The sequence below is a fragment of the Schistocerca cancellata genome, chromosome 5 (assembly GCF_023864275.1).
Source record: "Schistocerca cancellata isolate TAMUIC-IGC-003103 chromosome 5, iqSchCanc2.1, whole genome shotgun sequence".
In the NCBI taxonomy this organism is placed as follows: Eukaryota; Metazoa; Arthropoda; class Insecta; order Orthoptera; family Acrididae; genus Schistocerca; species Schistocerca cancellata.
Genome location: NC_064630.1, coordinates 50,698,130 through 50,724,943, shown reverse-complemented (window position 1 = coordinate 50,724,943; position 26,814 = coordinate 50,698,130). Strand labels below are relative to the sequence as shown.

The 26,814-nt window shown below is 45.1% G+C and overlaps 1 protein-coding gene and 1 long non-coding RNA gene across 2 annotated transcripts in view; both read right to left on the bottom strand.

Annotated features, from left to right (window-relative positions):
- Positions 1 to 11,799, bottom strand: part of LOC126187431 (beta-1,3-galactosyltransferase 4) — a gene marked incomplete at its 5' end in the record, with an annotated part of 39,364 nt that extends 27,565 nt beyond the window's left edge. The window contains one exon of the mRNA XM_049928505.1: positions 11,659 to 11,799. Within this exon, the coding sequence (XP_049784462.1) occupies positions 11,659 to 11,799 (141 nt within the window). The remainder of the gene's footprint in view (positions 1 to 11,658) is intronic.
- A 38-nt stretch (positions 11,800 to 11,837) lies between these two features.
- LOC126188869 (uncharacterized) overlaps positions 11,838 to 26,814 on the bottom strand; it is a 599,182-nt gene continuing 584,205 nt past the window's right edge. Inside the window, exon 3 of the long non-coding RNA XR_007537868.1 lies at positions 11,838 to 11,975. This is a non-coding gene — a long non-coding RNA (uncharacterized LOC126188869). The remainder of the gene's footprint in view (positions 11,976 to 26,814) is intronic.

Here is a 26,814-nt window from a genome sequence, read left to right as displayed (position 1 = left end):
GATGGGGGGTTCAAGTCCTCATCCAGCGATCCATTTTGGGTTTTCTCTGATAGACCTAAATCGGTTTAGGGCACGGCGCTATATCCTCACCCATTTCGTGCTTTCTCTGTCTGTAATGAACTGGTCGTCGATGGGACGCTAAGCACTAGTCTTCGTGGACTTGCTGTAAACTAACGTCTCCAAATTTTTGATGTGAAAATTCTTAAGGCTTTTTAAAATAAAACATTCATGTTAATTCTTTACGTCTACAAACTTGCAGCATTCTGCCGATAGAGGGCTCCGAATTTTAGCGTGTAACACGGCGGTGTGTAACGTAACTATGTCGGTGCGTGAGAAACATCGTGCTGTAATCGAGTTTCTAGCAGCAGGAGAGTTCCTTCACGCATGGAATACCCTTTCCTTCACAGTGACAACGCTGAACCACACACGGAAGCTGCGACATTTGCAACAATCCGACGCCTTAGGTGCACTGTCACTGACCACCCTCCACGCAGTCCCGAGTTGGACCCAACTGACTTTCATCTGTTTCCAAACTCATGTAACATCTTCGAACACTTCTCACTCTGACAGTGACGAAGCCTTGCGAGCAGAAGTGAGGTTGCGGCTCCGTCAATAAAGTCAAACATTCTACAGTGACGGTATCAACAATCTGGTCTCTCGTTGGCGGAAAGATGTTCGCCGCCAGGGTGACTATGTTGAGAAATAAATAGGTAGACATGAATAAAATGTAGAATGTTAACCACGTTTCTTTTGTTTATAAAGATTAAGAGTTTTCACGTAACAAATTGGGAGGCATTACTTTCTAGCACACCCTATTAGGTTCTTCCTTCCATCCTGGCAGGAGAAAGTGAACAAAAATGTCTAGGAACCATTTGTACACAGTTAAACGTTTTATATACAGTTGTGAAATCCTTTTTCGCATTTTGCTTCATCCAGCATTTCTTCGCATTTTGTTTTGTTCAGTATTCAGCAAATTCGACGCCAATCTTCCACAAGACTCTCTCGAGCCTAATTTTCAAGTAAATGTTCTGTATCTTTCTTCTGGTGCATCTCTCACTTCAACTATTCCACATGCCTTCAGTAAAGTTGCCCAGAATTGTATTTTCCACTTTCCCGGTGTTTCCGCTTTGGTCGCAGTTCTTGGAAGTCCAGAACACGGATGAGTTGCGAGATAACAACGTTTCAGTTCTTATTTACAACTAGAAAATGAAAAATGAGGAAATATATGACTATATAAAAGCTAATGTGAAAATCATAGCAACAGAGGTGTTGGGTAAAAAAGATAGCAACCACAACCATGCAGCAGAGTGGTGGTCAGAGGAACTAGAGGTCCTCGTTAGAGAAAAACGTAATGCGTTCCTTCAGTGGTTGAATGATAAATCAGAAGAAACAAGGTCAATATACAAGGAAAAGAAGAATGAAGTGATGAAAAAAATAAGGATGGCAAAAAATGAAGCATGGGAAAGAACATGTGCCAAGGTGAATAGGATTTGGGAGAGCAAAAGAAGCATGGACAGTATTGAAAGGACTTCGACAGGATACAAAAAGCAAAACTAATCTCCAACTGATAACACAAAAGGAATGGGAAGAGTATTTCCAAAAATTATTAAATGAGGACAGAGAAGAATATCTAGAAGAAGGAACAGGGGAAGATAAAGGACATGAAGATGATGAGATCCAGATTTTAGAAAGTGAAGTACTTCAGGCGTTGAGAACAGGAAAGAATGGTAAATCACCGGGACCAGGCAATATCAATCTGGAGTGTCTGAAATATGGTGGTGACAAAATTGTGAAACTGATAAAACAGCTCTTCAACAAAATGATACATGGAGATTCAATACCCAACGAGATGAAGCTAGGTTACATTAATACAATATTTAAGAAAGGGGATCGCAAAATTTGTTCAAACTATCGAGGAATTTGTGTTACAAACACATTAATGAGAATTTTTGCGAAAGTAATTAAAAACAAACTGGAAAAAAATTTTAGAACCCAAGAAGAACAATGTGGATTCACGGCTGGGAGATCATGTGTAGACCATATTTTCACATTACGACAGATTTTGGAGAAACATAGGGAAAAATCAAAAAGTATAGGATTAATTTTCATAGATCTAGAAAAAGCGTATGATACTGTTCCAAGAAAATTACTTTGGAGAGCACTACATATGGCAAACATAAACCCTTCCTTGATTAAAATAATACAACAGATGTATAAAGATAACATTTGCCAAGTGAAAGTTGGTAATAAACTTTCACAGAAATTTAGAACAAGCAAAGGCCTTTTACAGGGCTGTCCCATGTCACCATCATTATTTAAAATCTATATAGATATTAGCCTTAGAACATGGTCTCGTAAATGTAATGGTATGGGATTAGAAATAAGAGATGGAGTTTACCTACATCATTTATTATTTGCTGATGATCAAGTAGTCGTAGCACAAGATGGGGAGGATGCTAACTATATGTGCAATCAACTAGCAGTAGCATACAAAACTTGGGGTTTGAAGATTAATTACCAAAAAACAGAATACTTGACTAATGATTCAGATGAGCTATACATTGAAGGAAAGAAAATTAAAAAGATAAACACTTTCTGTTATTTGGGATCCATTTTAGAAATCGAGGGAAAATCAGAGTGAGAAATCAATAAAAGAATTAGTAGCGGACGGAGGGTCATTGGGATGCTTAACTCAGTCTTATGGAGCAGGAATATAATGAGCAGAACTAAAAAATTAATATACAAATCCATATTAGAGAGTGTGGTTCTGTATGGAACGGAGACCTGGACAAGTAAGATGAAGCACATAAAAAAATTACAAGCTCTAGAGATGGACTTTTGGAGAAGATCGGCAAGAATCTCCAGGAAAGAAAAGATAAGGAACACCGAAGTAATAAGGAGAATGGAAATAAAAGAAAGAATATATGACGTAATGGATAGGAAGAAATTACAGTGGTACGGGCATGTACGACGAATGGAGGAAGCCAGAATACCAAAATTGATACTGGAGTGGGAACCGGAGGGGAGAAGAAGAAGAGGGCGTCCTGTGACCACCTGGCTCCAAAATGTACAGCACACAATGAGGAAAATGGGCGCAGAGGAAGAGGACACGCAAGATCGAAACACCTGGAGAAATATTTTGAGAGTATAGTTTAAGAACGTTTATTGTTTGTATTGTAAATTCCAAGTAAATTATTATGTTGGAGATAAGCCTCTGTACTGAGGAAAAGCTCAAAGTAATAAATAAATAAATGAAAAAGCAGGCTCCTTATAAACCTTAACCAACGTCCGAATAATTTCTGTGTGTGAAAAGATGACGAAAAGAAAGAATTACAAGGCGATAAGGTATTCCAATTTGATTCAATTGAATGTAACACACATAACACGACTATTTTAAAGAAATATTTCGTTAATCTAGTGACATTTGAGTATGTTACAATGCACGACGTACCATAAGGAACATAAAATTTCATCTGAACCAACGACGTCGCTGCTCACAGAAGAATTTTGTTGTTGTTCACATACACCAGAAGAGAGCAGTCATCAGCAACGGGTTGGGCACTGCTCAATTACAGCAAGCGGATGGACCAGGTTCCTGTCAGGTAATCAAGGTAGACTGCGAGATCAAAAGTATCCAGACACGCCCAAAAACATACGTTTTTCATATTAGGTGCACTGTGCCGCCACCTACAGCCAGGTACTCCATATCAGCGACCTCAGTAGCCATTAGACATCGCGAGAGAGCAGAATGGGCCGCTCCGCGGAACTCACGGACTTCGAACGTGGTCAGGTGATACGGTGTCACATGTGTCATACGTATGTACGCGAGATTTCCACAATCCTACGCATCCCTGGGTCCACTGTTTCCGATGTGATAGTGAAATGCAAACGTGAAGGGACACGTACAGCACAAAAGCGTACAGGCCGACCTCAGCTTCTGTTCACTGACACAGACCGCCGACAGTTGAAGAGGATCTAATGTGTAATAGGCAGACATCTATCCAGAACATCACACAGGAATTCCAAAGTGCATCAAGATCCACTGCAAGTACTGTGACACTAGGCGGGAGGTGAGAAAACTTTGATTTCATGGTCTAGTGGCTACCCAAGTCACACATGACGCCGGTAAATGCCAAACGACGCCTCGCTTGGTGTAAGGAGCGTAAACATTGGACGTTGAACAATCGGAAAACGTTGAGTGGAGTCACGAATCACGGTACACAATGTTGCGATGGCAGGATGTGGGTTTTTGATAGAGGTGATTTGCACCCTTTGTTGTTTTGCGTGGCACTATCACTGCACAGGCCTACATTGATTTTTTAAGCCTCCCACTGTTGAACAACAATTCGGGGATGGCGACTGTATCTTTCAACACGATCGAGGGCCTGTTCATAATGTACGGCCTGTGGCGGAGTGGTTACACGACAATAACATCCCTGAAAACAAAATGGCCTGCACAGAGTCCTCAGCTGAATCCTATAGAACACCTTTGGGATGTTTTGGAAAGCCGACTTCATGCCAGGCTTCACCGATCGACATCGATAGCTCTCCTCAGTACAGTACTCCTTGAAGATGGGCTGCCATTCCCCAAGAAACCTTCCAGCACCTGATTGAACGTATGCCTGCGAGAGTGGAAGCTGTCATCAAAGCTAAGGGTGGGCTAGCACCATATTGAATTCCAGCGTTACTGATGGAGGTCGCCACGATCGTGTAATTCATTTTCAGCCACGTGTCCGGATACTTTTGTTCACATAGCGTACAGGGTGTACCTAAAGTCCGGGAACACTTTCAATTACTTATTGCACAGGAACTAAACATTGTACAGATATTAATATCATTTTGAAGAGAAACCGCGAAGTGTTTTTTTTTTTCATGTATACCGCCACAGCGTACTTTGGTATTTTGCCGACAGTCAGCGCTAGTCGCAATCATTGCGAGCTTTCTGTGTGTTGGAGTTCGACAAAACAAGTGTGGTATAGCTGTTCAACGTATGGTTAGAACCAAGTACGGTAAGAAGCCACCAACAAGGAAGGCCATTTACCACTGGCACAACAAATTCGTGACGACGAGTTGCTTGTTCCCGGCAAAGAGAAGCGGACGTCCCATTGTGAGTGAAGTGAATGTGGAGCGCGTACGAGAGACGTTCATAAGGAGTCCAAAGAAACCGGTGAATCGTGCATCTCGTGAACTCGAAATGGCTCCAATGACAGTGTGGAAAGACCTGCGACAGAAGCTGTCTATCAAACCATTCAAATTGGAGCTAGTGAAGAAGCTGAATGACGACGACAAAGACAAGCGTTTTGAGTTTTGTTCGCAGTTGCAACAATCGCATGTCGATGGGGATGTCATTGTTGATCGCTTAATTTTTTGCAACGAAGCCACTTTTCACACTAATGGGAAAGTGAACAGGCATAATTGTCGAATCTGGGGTACAAAGCATCCACACGAATGCATTGAATTTGAGCGTGATTCCCCAAAGGTAAATGTTTTTTTTTGTGGCTCGTTACATTGAAAACTGTACGGGGCATTCTTCTTCGCTGGGAGCACTGTCACTGGATATTCCTACTTGGGCATGTTGAAGCAATGGCTGATGCCTCAAGTGCAATCGGACTGTCCGTTCATCTTTCAGCAGGATGGGGCTCCACCCCATTTTCATCGTGTGGTTCGTAGGTTTCCAGAATGAGATTTTCACTCCGCAGCGGAGTGTGCGCTGATATTAAACTTCCTGGAAGATTAAAACTGTGTGCCGGACCGAGACTCGAACTCGGGACCTTTGCCTTTCGCAGGCAAGTGCTCTGCCAAGTTTCAAGTTCGAAGGTACCTGAACACGGAGCTGCCTCATCGATGGATCGCCCGTGTTACAGAAGGGGACAGCGGTTTCATGAAATTGCCTACCTGATCACCATATCTCATTCCGTGTGACTTTTTTCTGTGGGGACACACAGATCTAGTGTATGTACCGCCTCTACCACGTGATGTAGCAGAGCTCAAGGAGAGAATGCGGGAAGCGACTGCCACAGTCGACGATGCCGTGCTGGGACGGGTATGGCAAGAATTCAGTTATCGTATTAACCTCTGCCGGGTCACTCATGATTCACATATCGAATGTTTGTAGAAAAATCTTTCAGCGTTTCTCTTCAAAATGCAAAATGTATGACATTTGTACAATGTTTAGTTCTTGTGCAATAAATAATTGAAAGTGTTCCCGCATTTCATGTGCACACTTTATAGTGTTACTCGCAGAACAAACTGTGTAGCCGGCAGCGGTGGCCCAGCGGTTCTAGGCGCTTCTGTCCGGAACCGCACGACTACTACGGTCGCAGGTTCGAGTCCTGCCTCGGGCATGGGTGTGTGTGATGTCCTTAGGTTAGTTAGGCTTAAATAGTTCGAAGTTCTAGGGGACTGATGATCTCAGATGTTAAGTCCCATAGTGCTCAGTGCCAATACCTTATGTATATATGAACGTCATGAGATTAACTTACGTGGGCTGTCTATGAGGTTTAACACTCCTATTAAATGGGAACATTTTAGATTAGGCTTTACCATGACTGTTATTGATATCGAATGAAACAGCAAGTTCACCGATACCAGACATTGTTTATGTATGTCCACGATGTTTCTCGAAGGTTTAAACCTCCATCAGTAGGTTGATTTACATTTGTTAGTATAATATACACTCCTGGAAATGGAAAAAAGAACACATTGACACCGGTGTGTCAGACCCACCATACTTGCTCCGGACACTGCGAGAGGGCTGTACAAGCAATGATCACACGCACGGCACAGCGGACACACCAGGAACCGCGGTGTTGGCCGTCGAATGGCGCTAGCTGCGCAGCATTTGTGCACCGCCGCCGTCAGTGTCAGCCAGTTTGCCGTGGCATACGGAGCTCCATCGCAGTCTTTAACACTGGTAGCATGCCGCGACAGCGTGGACGTGAACCGTATGTGCAGTTGACGGACTTGGAGCGAGGGCGTATAGTGGGCATGCGGGAGGCCGGGTGGACGTACCGCCGAATTGCTCAACACGTGGGGCGTGAGGTCTCCACACTACATCGATGTTGTCGCCAGTGGTCGGCGGAAGGTGCACGTGCCCGTCGACCTGGGACCGGACCGCAGCGACGCACGGATGCACGCCAAGACCGTAGGATCCTACGCAGTGCCGTAGGGGACCGCACCGCCACTTCCCAGCAAATTAGGGACACCTTTGCTCCTGGGGTATCGGCGAGGAACATTCGCAACCGTCTCCATGAAGCTGGGCTACGGTCCCGCACACCGTTAGGCCGTCTTCCGCTCACGCCCCAACATCGTGCAGCCCGCCCCCAGTGGTGTCGCGTCAGGCGTGAATGGAGGGACGAATGGAGGCGTGTCGTCTTCAGCGATGAGAGTCGCTTCTGCCTTGGTGCCAATGATGGTCGTATGCGTGTTTGGCGCCGTGCAGGTGAGCGCCACAATCAGGACTGCATACGACCGAGGCACACAGGGCCAACACCCGGCATCATAGTGTGGGGAGCGATCTCCTACACTGGCCGTACACCACTGGTGATCTTCGAGGGGACACTGAATAGTGCACGGTACATCCAAACCGTCATCGAACCCATCGTTCTACCATTCCTAGACCGGCAAGGGAACTTGCTGTTCCAACAGGACAATGCACGTCCGCATGTATCCCGTGCCACCCAACGTGCTCTAGAAGGTGTAAGTCAACTACCCTGGCCAGCAAGATCTCCGGATCTGTCCCCCATTGAGCATGTTTGGGACTGGATGAAGCGTCGTCTAACGCGGTCTGCACGTCCAGCACGAACGCTGGTCCAACTGAGGCGCCAGGTGGAAATGGCATGGCAAGCCGTTCCACAGGACTACATCCAGCGTCTCTACGATCGTCTCCATGGGAGAATAGCAGCCTGCATTGCTGCGGAAGGTGGATATACACTGTACTAGTGCCGACATTGTGCATGCTCTGTTGCCTGTGTCTATGTGCCTGTGGTTCTGTCAGTGTGATCATGTGATGTATCTGACCCCAGGAATGTGTCAATAAAGTTTCCCCTTCCTGGGACAATGAATTCACGGTGTTCTTATTTCAATTTCCAGGAGTGTACGTGTGTATGTTGTCTTACGAATTTTGAAAGAACTTGTGCCACTGTCTAGACGAGAACCAGAAGACTATTTCAGAACATTGTTTTGGGGTTTATTGGCTAAAAACTAAACGTCATACTAGGGAACGTAAATACACCTGATGATGGAGGCTTAAACCTTCGAAATGCGTCCTGGAAATAAATAAACAGTGACTGGTAACAGTAAACTTGTTGTTTCATTCGACGTCAACAGTATGATTTGTTGCTACAATTACTCCCTCCAGTTGTCCACGTCCTAAGCGGGAGAGGAGCCTCGGACGGGTAACCTCGATCCTTGTCTATCCGAAAGGCACTTATCTATGCCGTGCGTTGGTGTTCGTGTAGTTATCTCTTATGATACTCCATATGTATGTTTGTGTACAATATTATAAAATTCACGTTTAACAGTTTAAGATACAAACAGTTTAAATAATACAGGGTTCAAATGGCTCTGCGCACTATGGGACTTAACTTCTGAGGTCATTAGTCCCCTACAACTTAGAACTCGTTAAACCTAACTAATCTAAGGACATCACACACATCCATGCCCGAGGCAGGATTCTAACCTGCGATCGTAGCGGTCTCGCGGTTCCAATCTGCAGCGCCTAAAACAGAACGGCTACTTCGGCCGGCACACGGTTACATGTTTGAAAATAATGATCCATAGAAACTAACTAATTACTTATTTTACTTTGTGCAAACACGAAAATTCATTGTATAATTTGTTATTAATAAATTATTTCTAAATTCCATGTATATATTACTTGTAGTACCGTCGCAGTCAACTGATATGATACTATGCCGTATATACAGGGTCAACAGGGACGAATTCCTGACTGGAAATGGAGACGGCCGTTGTGGCCGAGCGGTTCTAGTCAGTCCGGAACCGCGCTGCTGCAACAGTCGCAGGTTCGACTCCTGCCTCGGCCTTGGATGTGTGTGCTGTCCCTAGGTTCGTTAGGTTTAAGTAGTTCTAAATCTAGGGGACTGATGACCTCAGATGTTGTCCCATAGTGCTCAGAGCCATTTGAACCATTTTGAACTGGAAATGGAGGGAAGAAGGTCCTATGAACATGTGTCCGGAAATGCATCGTTGACACAGTAGATGGCGCTGATGAATGAAAATTCGTCTGACCATTGTGCCGTGTGTTCCTTTTATTTTGCAGGCTGTTTGATTGAAGCGGTCCCGGCGGAGGTTCGAGTCCTCCCTCGGGCGTGGGTGTGTGTGTGTTTGTCCTTAGGATAATTTAGGTTAAGTAGTGTGTAAGCTTCGGGACTGATGACCTTAGCAGTTAAGTCCCATAAGACTTCACACACATTTGAACATTTTTGATTGACGCAGGGTACTGTAAACAGCAGAATCGTCCGGTATTCGTGTCGGGAACAAGCCGAGATGGTGTATATCTACGGCCAAGCAGACTGAAACGGTTGAGAGGCAGCATGGCTATACCAAAACAAGTAACCTCACAGATAACAATCACATCAAGCAACAGAATTGTTCAAATGTGTGTGGATTCCTAAGGGACCAAACTTCTGGGTTATCGGTCGCTAGACTTCAAATTACTGAAACTAACGTGTGCTAAGAACAACAGACATACTCATGGCCGAGGGAGGACTCGAACCTCCGGCGGGAGGGGCTCCGCAATCCGTGATATGGCGCCTCCAATCGCGCGGCCACTCCGCCCGGCGATCTCACATTTCAAACCTGTTTCCGGCGTATATGTGATCAGGGGTCCTTTAAGACAAACTAACGTGCGGACTGTGCGTGCACCAGATTTGGAGGACCGTGGTCTACACAATATTCAGACGAATCGTAGTACAAGCTCCAAGGAAGTGGCCCGCCATCATGGTGTAAGCCAAAGTACGGTTATATGTACCCTGCATGACAACCGCTGCTACCCTTATCACCTGCAACGAGCTGGACATCTGTCGTGACGTGGATGCGATGCAGTTCTATTCTATGTTCCGGGAATATCTGTTATTATGTAAGTCTGCAGGCTTTCGTGGCCGTTGTCACTGAAGTTAAAATCTTCTGGGTTATTATACCGCGTCATGTTTCTTCTAAAGTGTTCGACGTTTCGACCCCTCTGCTGGCATCCTCTTCAGGATCTTTTCGTGTCCACTACTGCTAGAACACTATCAGAGACGAGTGTCGCGTCCACTTATAAAGGGGGAGTTCTCCAGCACAAACGCCAGAAAACTCCCCCTTTGTAAGTGGACGCGACACTGGTCTCTGATAGTGTTGTAGCAGTAGTGGACACCAAAACGATCCTGAAGAGGATCCCAGCAGAGGGGTCGAAACGTCGAACACTCTAGAAGAAACATGGCGCGGCCTAATAACCCAGAAGATTTTAACTTCATATCTGTTGTTGCACGGAGACCGTCAATTTCTAGACGCATGTTCACAGGACCTTTCTTCCTCCATTTTCAGTGAGAAATCCGTCTCTGCATGAATGTTCACCCTGTATATCTGTATCTGGTGATACTGGTGTGTTCATATCATCATCTGTTTCCGTATCAACGCTTGAATTTGTGTTGCCCCATGTATCATGTTATCATCTTGTATACGGTCGTTACCTGCTTACGAATCTGGTACAGCGCTCTTGATATTTCATCAGTGATGCGGTTAAGCATGATCCATGTAGGTGGGTCTCTTAACGGGGGTAGGACGCCAATCGGGCCGACTTGGAGCAGGAGAGGCACCACAGGACATTTTAATTTACACTGTGTATACTTTTACAAATAAATTCATGAAACTCTAACAGCATGACCAGGAAGGATTCAGGATGCATACTCATAGCAGTGGAAGCTCAAAAACGTAACAAAACACATTTTTTTACATGTGAAATTTCATCATTTTTTCACTTACTACTGCCTGCATTTGTTGCTATAGGTACACTTCTTCCTAAGTAAGAGAGATTCTTCAATGACTTTTGTACAGCATACAAACCATAGTTACAGGTGTATGAAACTCTAGAAGTTATTTAATTTATGAAAAAAATGAATGAACTGTTACATTTTAAACTTAATGTTTAGAAAAAAACTCAAGATTTGTAGTTAATTATCTCAATTTTTTCCACAGTTTTTCAATCGACTTGGAAAATTCTAGAGTTTCATACACCTGTAACTACTGTTTGTATGCTATGAAAAATTCATCGAAGAATCTCTCTTACTTAGGAAGAGAAGTGTATCTACAGCAACAAATGCAGCCAGTAATAAGTGAAAAAATAATGAAATTTCACATGTAAAAAAAGGGTATTTTGCTACGTTTTTAAACTTCCACTGCTATGAGTGTGAGTGTCGTCAATCCTTCCTGGTCATGGTGACAAAGCTTTATGAATTTATTTGTAAAAGTATAGACAGTAGAAATTAAAATGTCCTGTGGTGAGTCTCCTGCTCCAAGTCGGCCCGTTGGACGACCTACCCCCCTTAAAGGTTACCCTTGTGCCTTCGATTTCTGCCATCAGTTTTACTTGTCCTGGAGCGCTGCGCTGAGACAGCGAAGAAAGAAGTGCGGCTCACCTGGGCCGAGGGCGGCGGCCGCTGGCTCGCCGCAGGGGTAGTTGTTGATGAGGAAGCGGAAGCCGCGCAGGTCGATGAGGGAGGCGGCGTCGCCGGCGGGCAGGCGCGCCAGCGGGTAGGGCGGCGCCGAGGCGGTGGCGTTGCCGGGCAGCAGCAGCAGGTAGGCGGGCTGCGGCGGCCGCGTGGGCGGCGCGTCGCCCAGGCCGCCCGCCGGCCAGCCCAGCAGGCGGTACAGCGACAGGCAGAGCGCCGCCGCCGCCGCGCCCCACACCAGCGCCGGCAGCCGCTTCTCCAGCATCGCTAGGCGCGCGCGCCGCCCCCGCCTCCAGCCATGGCCTCCTAGACGGACCGGGAGAGCAGTCAGCAGTGGTGCAATGAAGGAAGGGCGTAAGCGAAAAAGCTGGGTGGGTGGGAGAAAGTAAAGTTCTGTGTGTTCGAGCAGGGAAGTAGAGGTGTGAGATGACAGAGGGATGGGAGGGACAAGGGGAAAGGACGGAGTGTGAAGGCCACAAGTAGTACAGTGAAGGAGCAGGGAAGTGGAGGTGTGAAGTGTCAGAGGGATGGGAGGGACAAGGGGAAAGGACGGAGTGTGAAGGCCACAAGTAGTACAGTGAAGGAGCAGGGAATTGGAGGTGTGAAGCGTCAGAGGGATGGGAAAGACAAGGGGAAAGGACGGAGTGTGAAGGCCACAAGTAGTACAGTGAAGGAGCAGGGAAGTGGAGGTGTGAAGCGTCAGAGGGATGGGAGGGACAAGGGGAAAGGACGAAGTTGAAGGCCACAAGTAGTACAGTGAAGGAAGGATATAGGAGTGGTAAAAGAAAAAGGCAGGAGAGTGGGAGTAACAAAAGAGCGTGGCTGGAGCGGAAAGTAGAGGTGCAAACTGCAAGAGGAATGAGACAAGGGGAGAGGAAGAAGAGTGATGACCAGTAGTAGTGCAGTGAAGCAAGAATGTAATTGGTAAAAGCTGGGCAAGCAGGAGAAAGAGAGAAATTTGGTGAGCTAGAGTGGGGTAGTAGAGGTGCAAAATGCAAGAGGGATAACAGGGACAAGGGAAAAAGGCGAAGTGTGATTAAAAATGGTTCAAATGGCTCTGAGCACTATGAGACTTAACATCTGTGATCATCAGTCCCCTAGACTTAGAACTGCTTAAACCTAACTAACCTAAGGACATCACACACATCCATGCCCGAGGCAGGATTCGAACCTGCAACCGTAGCGGTCGCGCGGTTCCAGACTGAAGCGCCTAGAACCGCACGGCCGAGGCGAAGTGTGAAGGTCACAATTAGTACAGTGGGGGAAGGATATAAGAGTGATAAAAGAAAAAGGCAGGAGAGTGGGAGTAACAAAAGGGAGATGCTGGAGGGGGGGAGGGGGAGGACAAGTAGAGGTGCAAAGTGCAACAGGAATGAGAGGGACAAGGGGAAAGGACGAAATGTGATGCCCAGTAGTAGAGCAGTGAAGGAAGAAAGTAAACAAAAAAGCTGTGCGTGTAGGAGAACAAAAGCGTTTTTAATATTTTCATCATTTCGCAGACCTGTCAGCAACTGTATAAATATTAATTTTAAACTAACAACAGCCTGAGCTGCAATGTTTACCTATATTTACCTATGTTTCAGTTGGGATAACCCAACCTTCTACAGAATTAATTCTTTTATTCTGAAGGAGGTTGGGTTATCCCAACTGAAACCTAGGTAAACATTGCAACAGAGGCTGTTGTTAATTTAAAATTAAAGGCGTTTTTCATTGTGGTAAGATCATTTCACGAAATTTCCATCTCCAACGAACTCTTCCAGAAGCGAAAATATTTTTTACACCCACCCATATAGCGAAAAACTCACTGTAACAAAGAGAAAACAGAATTACAGAGGGGTCCCAAAAAATGTATCCACTGTTTAAGTCCATAACTGGCAAACTAAGAGACGGAGTTGTCTGATCTTTGTAGTTCCGGCAATCGCCACACAAGCGTTGCATTGCGTTATTTTGTTTCTTAGTTGCACCTAATTACTCGAGTAAACATGGCTGGCGCAAGGCTTACATTCGATGAAATGAAGTCAGTTTTGAAGTGGTATTTTAAGTACGAAAACGTTAATGGGGTTCAACGACAATGGCGAAATGAGTATCAAACAGAGCTACAGAGACGTTTAACGATTTGTCACATTCGAGACAAATTTGAACAACGGTTCAAAATGGCTCTGAGCACTATGGGACTTAACATCTGAGGTCATCAGTTCCCTAGAACTTAGAACTACTTAAACCTAACTAACATAAGGACATCACACCCATCCTGTCCGAGGCAGGATTCGAACCTGCGACCGTAGCAGTCGCGCAGTACCACACCGAAGCGCCTAGAACCGCCCGGCCACCGCGGCCGGCCTCTCACCAAAGATGAGACAACTCCGTCTATTAGTTTGCAAGTTATGGACTTTTAAACAGTGGATACATTTTTTTGGACCCCTCTGTAGTGTGGAAGGATTTACGTGTTCTTTTTCCCATGAGCCATTAAGAGAGTGGAATGGTAGGGAATTTTGTGAAACTGTAGTTCGATAAATCCTCTGCTAGACAGTTAAGAGTGGATTGCAGAGTAGTCATGTAGATGTAGATGAAAAGTGAAGGTCTGTAGTATGAGCGCAAAGAAGGGGGTTGCAAAAGATAAAAAGGCTGAGGTCAGCAGCAGTGAAAAGAAGGAAAGAATTGTGTGTAACGAAAGGTGAGAGAGTAGGAGAAAAAGAGAAGGTACATGGACTGCAGTTGGAAGTAGAAGCGCAAGGTTCAGAAAGTGCATGTAGAGGAATGTGAAGGGGTATAAGGAGGGCAGAAGAAGAGTTAGTAGTACTGTAAACAAGGAAAGATGTGTGGGTGGGGAAAGAAATAAGATGGTTGTGAAAAAGAGAGAGAGAGAGAGAGAGAGAGAGAGAGAGAGAGAGAAAGAGAGAGGTGGCGACCTGGAGGTGGAAGTCGCGAAGTACAAGAGCTGCATACAGCGAAACAAGGAGGAGGACAAGTAAGAAGGAAGACGAGCTTAGTAAATCAGTAGTAACGAAATGAGTGAAACATGTATGAGTAGTAAAAGAAAAGTAGGAAGCGGCTTTAAATGTCGGAATCCAAGCTACACCTCAGAGAATTGCCACCCTATTCAGTGTGCTAGAGTATGCATAGATTGCTACTAACTTTAATAAGTTATTAAGTATGAAGAGTACGCCTGTATTTTTTTGGGCAAGTGATGAGATGCAGCGCAGCGCAGAGTTGTGTTGTGTTCTCTTCTATTCTGCTGGTATTGTTAGGTAAAAAAAGCAAACCAGAGGATGAAACTCGGCGTCAGAATATGTCCCAATCCTCTCCAAGCACTACGAGATTCCTCCCAGTTTACTATTCTCATTAGCAGACAGATCTCCATCGAGAATCTCCATCAGTCCATGAGGCACAGAAGTGACGTTTGGATTTTTATCAGTAACACTACAGCAAAGTCGGTCAAACGAGTTTGCCAGCTAGTGAAATAATAGCGCTGAAAACTTCTCCCTCTCCACGATTCGAAACAGTTGATCGGAGCGCTACAGTGTATGGGTGTAACAGCTATAAAGACCATGGAGGCTAGAGGAATATTCTGAAGACGGTAGAAGATGCAAATAAGAGTCTTTGACAGAAGGAAATTGGGAGAAGAAAGGTAGCGGGCAAGGAGAGAGGAAGAGTAAAAAAGGGTATGGGATAGAAAGATAGTACGATAGTGGGTGTTGGGAAGCCTTAAACCACATGAACAGGAATATTGGGATAAGAAGAGGAAACTGAGGAAGTGAGTGAGGACAGAATAAACAAATATAATAGTAAATGATGCAGTACGAAAGGAAGGATCTTGCACATTATAATGGAGTACACATTGTAGGAACCAAAGAATCTGTTTACACAAAGGCAGGCGAAGGAATAGGTCTTGTCCTTGTTGAAGCTACCATTCCAATGCATTTGCACGAAGAGGTGACATGCACATGTTAAACATTCATCAATTCAATCAAATGGGGATTTGAAACCGTTCATCCAGAATACCTCTCCACTATCGTAACTATCACGTCATTTCACTATATCAGGGTGAGAATGCTAGATCAAAGAAATGGGACATACAGGAGACACAGATACAAAGAAAAAGGATGAAGAGAAAGAGGGATATTTAAAGATGCGAAAACAGGGCTGCTTAATGAAGTTTATTATTATTATTATTATTATTGTTATTGTTATTATTATCTTTTGTGTTCAACAATCAGCAGTTTTTATCATTAGCGTCGTACAGATTTTTAATGTTTCACAAATTGGTGAAAGACATAAAATGATATACAGAAGCATTGTTTCATATGCAGATGCCAGAAAAGGTTTAAAAATCTGTCTTTGTTAGCATTCAGAGAATGATCCTGCCACTGAGAGACATTAAAACATACAGGAGTCCACATAACACACAAAATTTTAAAATATTTTCCTCATTCGCATCGCCCTTCCCTACAATAGAAGGCATGTAATTATCTAGGCGGATTTTCTCTCGTTATAGAAAAAGGGCTGATTAAGGATGTGGAAAGGGTTACGACGAGACCCTGCTAAGGCTTTCGCATCACGTGATTTACAGAAATTGCGGAAAACCTAACTAAGATCGCTGTACAAGAATTTGAACTAGCATTTGAAGGAAGTGATTCCACTAATCTGATTTGGCGACACATCGCGCAAGGGGTGCCCTGGAAAATGTCTGGGAGATTCGACAACCTGCTCCTAGTGTTATATATCATAGGTTTGATTGGCGCTGAAGTATGCCACAGAGCCACAGGGAACATAAAATTGATCGAGCTAGCTGTAAGAAAAATGCTATTGGCTCAGACGTTTCGAGCCCTTGTCTTATTTTTTTTTTCCCAACTCGTTTCCGCTGTGTGTCATTGTCCAGCAGACTTAAGATTTCTTTAAATCCGTGTATACCAAATGTCTATAATTTTTAAATATTTTCGATATCTATTTTAAAATTATAGACATGTGGTACACAACAATTTCAAACTTTTTGAATCTGTTACACGATGACATACTGTCGAAACTAGTTGAAACAAAATAGGAGCTTTGTGGTACATCATAATGTCTTTTATAAAAGCTATGGAGCACACCTTTACTCGCCGGCCAGTGTGGCCGAGCGGTTCTAGGCGCTTCAGTCTGGAACCGCGCGACCGCTACGGTCGCAGGTTCGAATTCTGCCTCGGGCATGGATGTGTGTGATGTCCTTAGGTTAGTTAGGTTTAAGTAGTTCTAAGTTCTAGGGGGCTGATGACCTCAGATGTTAAGTCCCATATTGCTCAGAGCCATTTGAACAATTTTTGAATACCTTTAATCTATTAGCTCAGTTTGGAAAACAGTGCTATTACAAACAGATCGTGAAACACACTGTCAACATGGTTTATTTCACGTGAGGTTCAGAAACGTACCACAGATCACGTCAAGTTCAGGTAAATCTCGTTATGATACTAAAATGTAGACTTTCACGACCCAAAATATCATGTCCATTATAATTATCCGGGCTGTTATGCCGTGGTCGGTTCATGAATTCTGTGTCGATTCCCAACGTTTCGTCTCCGACTGCGGGAGACATCTTCAAGGGGGTCCGTAGCTCAATGGAAGGTCCAACACACCCACTGGCTCGCTACTGACTGCCGCTAAATTCCGTGTCCGCGCGCTCCCACGCCGCGGCGTGACGTCACTTGTTTTGAAAACGTCAGTGCAATTGGCCGCTGTCCGTCGCCGTCGATCGCCGTTGCCATCACCCAGTAGTGGGCGGGTGGTACACATCTTCTTTAACAGCGGGGTGTTATCAAGACGTTAGCGGACAGAGCTAGAAATATTTGTAAACCTGAGTTGCTCGACGCTGAGATGGAACATCTCCACAATGCACTAATGAAGAACGGATATTCGTCCGTCGAAATATAACGTGCGTTGAGGCACCCACGTAGAAATCATACTGACGTACAGGCTACTGCAGAATCTAAGGTTTTCCTGCCGTTTGTTAAAAATGTAACGGAAAGAATAGGGAGGATCTTGACGAAGCGGAATATTACCGTAATTTACAAGCCCACCAGGAAGATACAGGAATACCATAAGCCTGCCAAGGACGCTCGCAAACCACTGGAAAAAGCTGGAGCGTATAGGATCCCGTGCAGCTGTGGTGATGTTTATGTGGGTACCACTAAAAGAACTGTTTCTAAACGTTTGGAAGAGCATAAGGGAAATTGCAGAAGAGGAGAAACGGAACGATCAGCCACTGCGGAGGATGCTTTCCAGCCAGGGAATCACAATATTCGTTTCGAGGAGACGCAAGTACTAGCGGCCACAAGCGGATATTACGAAAGGCTCTAAGGGAGGCAATCGAAATCGCTAAACACCCTAATAATTTCAACCGTAAGGAGGAGGATGTGAAATTAAACGGCATATGGATGCCGGTGTTAAAGAAGATGTGTACCACCCGCCCACTATTGGGTGATGGCAACGGCGATCGACGGCGACGGACAGCGGCCAATTGCACTGACGTTTTCAAAACACGTGACGTCACGCCGCGGCGTGGGAGCGCGCGGACACGGAATTTAGCGGCAGTCAGTAGCGAGCCAGTGGGTGTGTTGGACCTTCCATCGAGCTACGGACCCCCTTGAAGATGTCTCCCGCAGTCGGAGACAAAACGTTGGGAATCGACACAGAATTCATGAACCGACCACGGCATAACAGCCCGGATAATTATAATGGACATGAAATCTCGTTATACGCGATAATCACGTTCCGTGAAATCGCCGAGCCTACCGAATTCGCTTGAATCGAGTCATTTTATATGTAAAATGTAGAATTAGGTTTTGGTTTATTCACATATTAAGTTCAAAACAGAAGCGCTTCTTAGCATATTTACAATCTTTCTCAAATGGACTTTAGTGCAAATTTCATACACTTAAAAATTTAACACAAACACACAATAATACACTAAAATGTTAATTTCAGTAGCCCCTGGATCGTATATACCGGAAGACTCTGATGATGCCATAGTTAATTCAGTTTCCGTGGCAGATTTCCTTACACGCAAATCCTTTGTAGCTGAAGTGTTGTCGCTAGGTACTTGTAACACTGTGAAATGTCACACTGTTCTGCAGAGAAATGTTCAATTGTGAAGGACTTTGAAAGGATTTTTTTCTTTCTCAGAAGAGGCCTTCAATTCTCTATTCAGTTCATTAACAAAATATTCACTGAAAATGGCAAAAGTCATCCAACATTTTCTGATCGATCTCCAATGAACTCCCAAGCTCGCTCTTGTCACAGCTCTTTAGTGCCCTAAGACTTTGCGATGGCGGTTTCAATTTGCAATCCTCTGCAGCATTTCCTCCGAAAAGAAGGGTGCATCGGGCCTTCGCAAACCTTAATTGAGGTGCAGCTTTTTCATCAATAAAAATGATCGTCCGGCTAGGCTTTTGATTCCAAAACAAGCCTGTTTCACCAAGGCTGAATAACTGCTTCGCAATATAGACACTTACTGTCACAATTGCTTCTTAAATTCCTAGGCTCCAACTTCACCCCCCGCAACTGCCTCTCCTGCCATTTTAATGTTGTGAAAGCCAAATTGACGCTTGAAACGATGATTACCAACCTCAGATGGCCGAGAAAGTTGCTCGATTGTCCTGTTCTGTCGTTAAATCTGTACACATGCTCATGGCTTTAGCTTGAATAGCAGCTTCAGTCAAATGACTTTGCATTTTTTCCAGTCTTTCGATCGCCTCCGAGCGAGATTTGGCCACTTCTAGTCACACTTAAGTCACCTGAAGATCAAGCAGTTTTACGAACTGATTCTGGGTTGTCACAAATACTTCTGACAGCGGCTTCACGAATTAAATCCGAAAGCACACACAATCGCAACAAAGCGCTGACTTTTTTCATATTGAACCAAAACTTATAACTTTTGTTCTAGTAAATACATGCTTCTTTCCTTCTACAGGCACTCTTTCTTCTTTTTTACCCAACATTTTACACACAGACCACGTCAGGTGCAAATCACACTTCTACTGACCTGAACTGACGATTCATATCTCGACCACGGATCCGCGAGCAGATGACAGCACTTTACGTAAAATCATGTATATGCGGAACCGTGGATAGCGAATCCGACTAGAAGAGGAATGGGCTATCCACTATTATTAGTTATACGGATATCCTATGCATGTTACAGTTAACATTGGAATTAAAATGCTGCTGTGATTTAAATGACATGACAAGAAATTTCTCGCTGAGACAAGCAGTAAGCAACACACTGCGATCTCATAAGACCAGATACGGGAGTATTAAAAAAAAAAAAAATTAAGAGCCGATTCGCAAAATAGAGATTAAATCCTGGAGAGTATATTCTGTTTACAGCTATCTCATCAGGGATGCAGGCGTTGTTTCCGTGACGCAATATGCTAATCGATTCCAAAAAAATTCCTCGGTAAACGGCACAGCACGCCATCCGGTCGTTTTACTCCGTGTAATGCTGCTCTTGAACAGTCTCCCGGATTTCCAGATAAGACGGTACTGCCACGTCTTAATGCCAGTCGGCGGCCCCATCTAAATGTTGATTTTAATTCTTTCCACCGGTTAGTTTCGTCGTCAATTGTTACAAGCATAGTACCAAGACACCGGTCTGTCTCGACGATCAGGAGTATTCCGGGATTAATTTTGCGTGCATCGTTAAACTGGGATCGACATGCACTATGTGATCAAAAGTATCCGGACACCTGGCTGAAAATGACTTACAAGTTCGTGGTACCCTCCATCGGTAATGCTGAAATTCGGTATGGTGTTGGCCCACTCTTAGCCTTGATGACAGCTTCCACTCTCGTAAGCATACGTTCAATTAGGTGCTGGAAGGTTTCTTGGGGAATGGCAGCCCATTCTTCACGGAGTGCTGCACTGAGGAGAGGTATCGATGTCGGTCGGTGAGGCCTCGCACGAAGTCGGCGTTCCAAAACATCCCAAAGGTGTTCTATGGGATTCCGGTCTGGACTCTGTGAAGACCAGTCCGTTACAGGGATGTTATTGTCCGCCACAGGCTGTGGATTTTGAACAGGTGCTCGATCTTGTTGAAAGATGCAATCGCCTTCCCCAAATTGTTGTTCAACAGTGGGAAGCAAGAAGGTGCTTAAAAAATCAGTGTAGGCCTGTCCTGTGATAGCGCCGCGTAAAACAACAAAGGGTGCAAGTCCCCTCCATGAAAAACACGACCACACCACATCGCCACCCTCTCCGAATTTTACTGTCGGCACTATACACGCTGGCAGATGACGTTCACCGGGTATTCGCAATACCCACACCCTGCCAGCGGATAGCCACATTTTGTACGTGATTTGTCACTCCACACAACATTTTTCCACTGTTCAATCGTCCAATGTTTACACTCCTTACACCAAGCGCTGCGTCGTTTGGCATTTACTGGCGTGATGTGTGGCTTATCAGCAGCCGCTCGACCATGAAATCCAGGTTTTCTCGCCTCCCGCCTAAGTGTCATAGTACTTGCAGTGGATCCTGATGCAGTTTGGAATTTCTGTTGTGCTGTACGTCTCCCTTCACGTTTCCACTTCGCTATCACATAAGAAACAGTGGATGCTTCGGACCGTGGAAATCTCTCGTAACGACATATGACACAAGTGACACCCAATCACCTGACGACGGTCGATGTCCGTGAGTTCCGCGGAGCGCTTCACGATGTAAATGACAACTGAGGTCGCTGATATGGAGTATCTGGCAGCAGGTGACAGTACAGTGCACCTAACATGAAAAACGTTTGTTTTTGGGGGTGTCCGGATACTTTTGATCACATAGTGTAAGCATGAAAGGTTGTAATTGACTCTGTAAAGTGAATAGTCTTGAGAGGAAAAGAAATTTATGCCTGAACTTACTAAAAGGAGGGGTCATTTGGGAAGACACACCCTGAGGTACCAAGGAAAAGTGTCTTGAGTTCCTGGTGGGTCAGAAGCAAAGGTTTAAGACTACGGAGCCAAAGTTCTCGTGTTCCACCCCCGCTCAGTCCTTTTATCTGTATCTGCCAATTATCGCTTTTCTCAGCTCTGGAAATGCTTTGTTAATGTGACAAATGGTAAAACACGGCGCCTTTCGTGACACTGTAGGTCCCCGTGTCATTTGGTGGTTGAGTCAGTCAAAAGATCGGTCAAAAGCACCAGGAGGAGCGTACCTAGGACAGCACTGTGGCGTTCAAAAACCTTCGGTTTGATGACAGCTTATCTTATCTGTGACATGATAGGTACACCATTTCTGACCGCATTTGACTCACATTTCTTCTCATCGCCTTTCACTGATTTTTCAGCCCCCATTCATTTCATTTATTCCTTTTCTGGTAATTTAAAACAAATAGTGCAGATGTTGAGCATAAATAAAAATTTATTTCTAACGGACTGCGATAGATAATAGCTATGCGGTTTTTGCAAATGGCAGCTTAACTCAAAGAATTTATGAATACACTTCTACGAAAGCTTAGTGCGATTTGTGGCCTCATGGAACACTGTCGCCTATTACTACAGTTCAGCGATAGTTCGGAAATACCGATTGCCAAGGTCCGCCAGATGTAAAGAGCATCAAATAATGGTTCGTAAAGTTTAGAGAGACTAGCACTGCTCGTGGCAGGGCAAGAAGCGGCAGACCTGGAGTGAATAACGTTACTGCTAATAGCAACTGAACAGCATTTCAGCGCAAACCGGTGAAATCTACGCGTGCCGTGTTTCCGGACAGACGGAAACACCAGAACGTTGTGATGAAGATTTTACACAAACGGCTGCATTTCTGTGCATAAAAAGAGCAACTCTCGAATTTTTCCAGCTACTACCTAGGCCCAGACGTGCTCAGTTTGCTAAAACGTGCTACGACGAGTCGATGCAGGCAGTAACCACCTTAATAAAGTTTCTTTTTCCGATGAAGCGACTTTTCACATCTCTGCGAAAGTAAACAGTCGTAACGCCCGGATTTGAGGGGGAGGAAGTAGATAGGGAGCCGCCCGAACGAGAAGAGCCTTAAAGCACGACACAATTATTGGCCCATTCTTTTTCCCCGAGCTTAACTTTAAGGTAACAGTTTATTTGGACGTCTTCGAACTTCACATTGCACCTCAATTGTAGGAACTCCAACCATGGGTAGTGTTTTAACAGGACAGTGTGTACCCTCACACTGTGGGTTATTGGTTCGCCAGTTCTTTGATGTGACCTTGCCGGACAGATGGCTCAGGAGAGACGGACGTACATCATGCGTCGCCACGTTCACCAGAAATAATCCCTCTTGACCTTTTTCTAGGGTCAAGATTACGAAAAATTATTTAGTTCGCCAGTTCCTCGTGAGGAAATTCTTACGGCACAAAAACGAGATGCTGCAGAGTTGGTGACGGAAGAGCTGCTGGCAGAGACGTGAGAGAAATTTAGAATCGCCTGAACGTTCGACGCACAACAAACAAAGAACGGAGACAAGTGTACTGTGATAGGCAAACGTGCGGTACTCAAGCGATTTGCTCTTCCCACATACCCCATTGGAGAAGGTTTCGTTGTTAAGTCTGGAGGTAACAGGAGGGAACATCACGGAGAATGATCACAATAGGTAGGAATGTTCCAGAAAATGTTGAATATGCATATCCGTGGCGGTTCTATCTGCTCCATGTTTCACTTGCTGGCCAGTCCCCAGTGGCAGGTTATCAAGATTTAATTGAGTTTGAACGTGGTGTTATATTCGGCGTACCAGCGATGGGATACAGCATCTCCGAGGTAGCGATGAATTGGGGGTTTTGCCGAACGACCGAGTCACGAGTGTACCGTGAATATCAGGAATTCTGTAAAACATCAAATTTCCGACATCTCTGCGGCTGCAAAAAGATCCTGTAAGAACGGGACCAACGACGACCGAAGAGAATCGTTCATCGTGACAGAAGTGCAGCCCTTCCGCAAATTGCTGCAGATTTGAACGCTGGCCCATCAAATAGTGTCAGCGTGCGAAACGTTTAACGATATGGGCTTTCGGAGCCGAAGATCCGCTCGTGTATCTTTGATGACTGCACGACACAAAGCTTTACGCCTCGCCCGGGCTCGTCATTACCGACATTGGATTGCTGATGACTGGAAACATGTTGCGTGGTCGGACGACTCTCGTTTGAGATTGATGATGATGTTTGGTTTGTGGGGCGCTCAACTGCGTGGTTATCAGCGCCCGTACAATTACCCAGTCTTTGCTCAGTCCAATTTCGCCACTTTCCTGGATGATGATGAAATGATAAGGACAACACAAACACCCAGTCATCTCGAGGCAGGTGAAAATCCCTGACCCCGCCGGGAATCGAACTCGTTTGAGATTGTATCGAGCGGATGGATGTGTACGGGTATGGAGATAAACTCATGAATCCGTAGACCATGCATGTCTGCAGGGGACTGCTCAAACTGGTGGAGGCTGTGTAATGGAGTGGGGCGTGTGCCGTTGGAGTGATATGGGACCCCTGATACGTCTACATATGACTGCGACAGGTGACACGTACGTAAGCATCCTGTTTGATCACCTGCATCCATTCATGTCCATTGTGCATTCCGACGGCCTGGGGCAATTCCAGCGGGACAATGCGACACCCTACAGGTCCAGAATTTGTAGAGTGGTACCAACACTTCCGCTGGCCACCGAACTCCACAGACAAGAACATTATTGCGCACAGCTGGGTTGCCTTGCAACGTGCTGTTTAGAAGAAATTTCCACCCCCTCGTACTCTTACTGATTTATGGACAGTCCTGCAGGATTCATGGTGTCAGTTCCCTCCAGCACTACTTCAGTGTATGATGTCATCCATACATTACTTCTGCCATTCGCGCATTCACCATACGAGTTCCACTATAGTTTCTGTATAGGTGTGATGCGATGGCACTGAATTGCCTACTTCATATACTGTATGATACAGTAATCGGAAAATTTATTACACAAAAATCATTTCAGAATGATTATTCCAACTGCTTTGTGCACTACATTAATGCAAATGTAACCAGTGTTCATTACATTCCACCTATGAATCTTTATTACAATGATTCGTACTACAATAGGCCATATGTTAAATGGCTACCATCTGACTGTACAAATTCACACTACCTTCCTCCTGATAGCCTATGAACTGAAACATCCTTCTAAAAACTCAGCTCAAAGAAAAAGTGCCGTATGTGCTTTGCTATTTCGAACATTTATTTTTACAAATACTTTAAAGTGGTGATGTGGATCTGGCTTCGAAATTTGCTTCCACGGTGAACAGTTACCACCAATTTCATAGAATTAAAATTATTGCTCCTTGCGCTACGCTTTAGCAAGGGAGCTTGCGAGCATGCCACAACTCCGTCGCATGACAAATGTCTGTTTTGCGGTTACATTTCGATGTCAGTCGCGCCAAAGATTAGTGCCTATCCCGCTTCGCCAAAAACGCATCCTATATACCTCCGCTTTCTTAGATGAGGTACAGAGGTCTAGCTCATTAACCTGCACTGTAGGTTTTACCGTCAGATGAGCCTCATTATTTTTCTGATACCAGGCCATTAACAGACCACCAGCAACTAGTTTAAATCAGCCGATTTACTGAGTCTCTGCATGAAGAGTGGTACGAATGTTTTCTATGTCTCTCCGTCAGCAACTGCATTTCATTTATGCGCTCCCTCCAGGACATTTTCATATGTTTATTCACTAATGAGTATTGTCTTGGCTTTTGAAAGTGTCACGAGCTTCAATAGAAAAGCCATTCGCAGGATGATAACATAACGATCCTGCCTTCAGCAAGATTAACTCGAATGTTGCTCTTTGTTATAGTCGCTGCAGTGGGCACCTTATAGCTGCAATCACTCACATGCTGAGATGCTGATAACACACATCGTGCTCCAGTACTCTTTCAAAACGGCGACCGCCCATGCCACAATCCCAGAATCGTGTTACAGCTGTGTGGGCGAGCATGATTGGTGAATTATGGCTGATGCGTTGTTCCAATCTCCCCTATCGGCTCAACATACAATGACTAACTCATCTTCGAGGTCTCACTACAGTTAAAAGAAATTTCTTGTCATGTCATTTTGCATAGAAAGAAGGGGCACATTTACACAGACAGAATAAAACTCCCAACCCTAAGGAGGAGTTGTGCGAGATAAACGAATATTGGTAGGTGTGTTTCAAATTTCGCTCCAGCCGCATAAACGTAGCGCTAGTAACGGTCGTGAGGGTTACTTACCTTTGAGATTTGACATAGTGAGCTTATGTTAGTGAACAATGCCTTTAAGACGACGCAGACGCCATTATCAATGCCTCACTGAGACTGAAAATGGTTCAAATGGCTCTGAGCACTATGTGACTTAACTTCTGAGGTCATCAGTCGCCTAGAACTTAGAACTAATTAAACCTATCTAGCCTATGGACATCACACACACCCATGCCCGAGGCAGGATTCGAACCTGCGACCGTCGCGGTCGCTCGGCTCCAGACTGCAGCGCCTAGAACCGCACGGCCACTCCGGCCGGCCACTGAGACTGAACGAGGTCATGTAATTAGGGCTACAAGAAGCTGGATGTTCCTTCTGCAATATTACAGAAAGACTTGGAAGGAATGTTGCCACTGTACGTGACAGCTGGCAGTGGCGGTCACGGGAAGGTAGGGTCGCAAGAAGACCGGCCTCCGGGCGGCCATGAGGTGCTTCCGAGAAGGAAGACCATTACTTATGGCGTAAGGCTCCGGCGCATCGGACTACACATGCATCACCAATTTGAGCAGCAGTTGCCACCACAGCGACACAACTACACTACTGGCCCATAAAATTGCTACACCACGAAGATGACGTGCTGCAGACGCGAAATTTAACCGACAAGAAGAAGGTGCTGCGATACGCAAATGATTAGCTTTTCAGAGCATTCACACAAGGTTGGCGCCGGTGGCGACACGTACAACGTCCTAACACGAGGGCAGTTTCCAACCGATTTCTCATACACAAACAGCAGTTTACCGGCATTGCCTGGTAAAACGTTGTTGTGATGCCTCGTGTAAGAAGGAGAAATACGTACAATCCCGTTTCCAACTTTAATAAATGTCGGATTGTGACCTATCGCGATTGCGAATACCGTATCGCGACATTGCTGCTCGCCTTGATCGAGATCCAATGACTGTTAGCAGA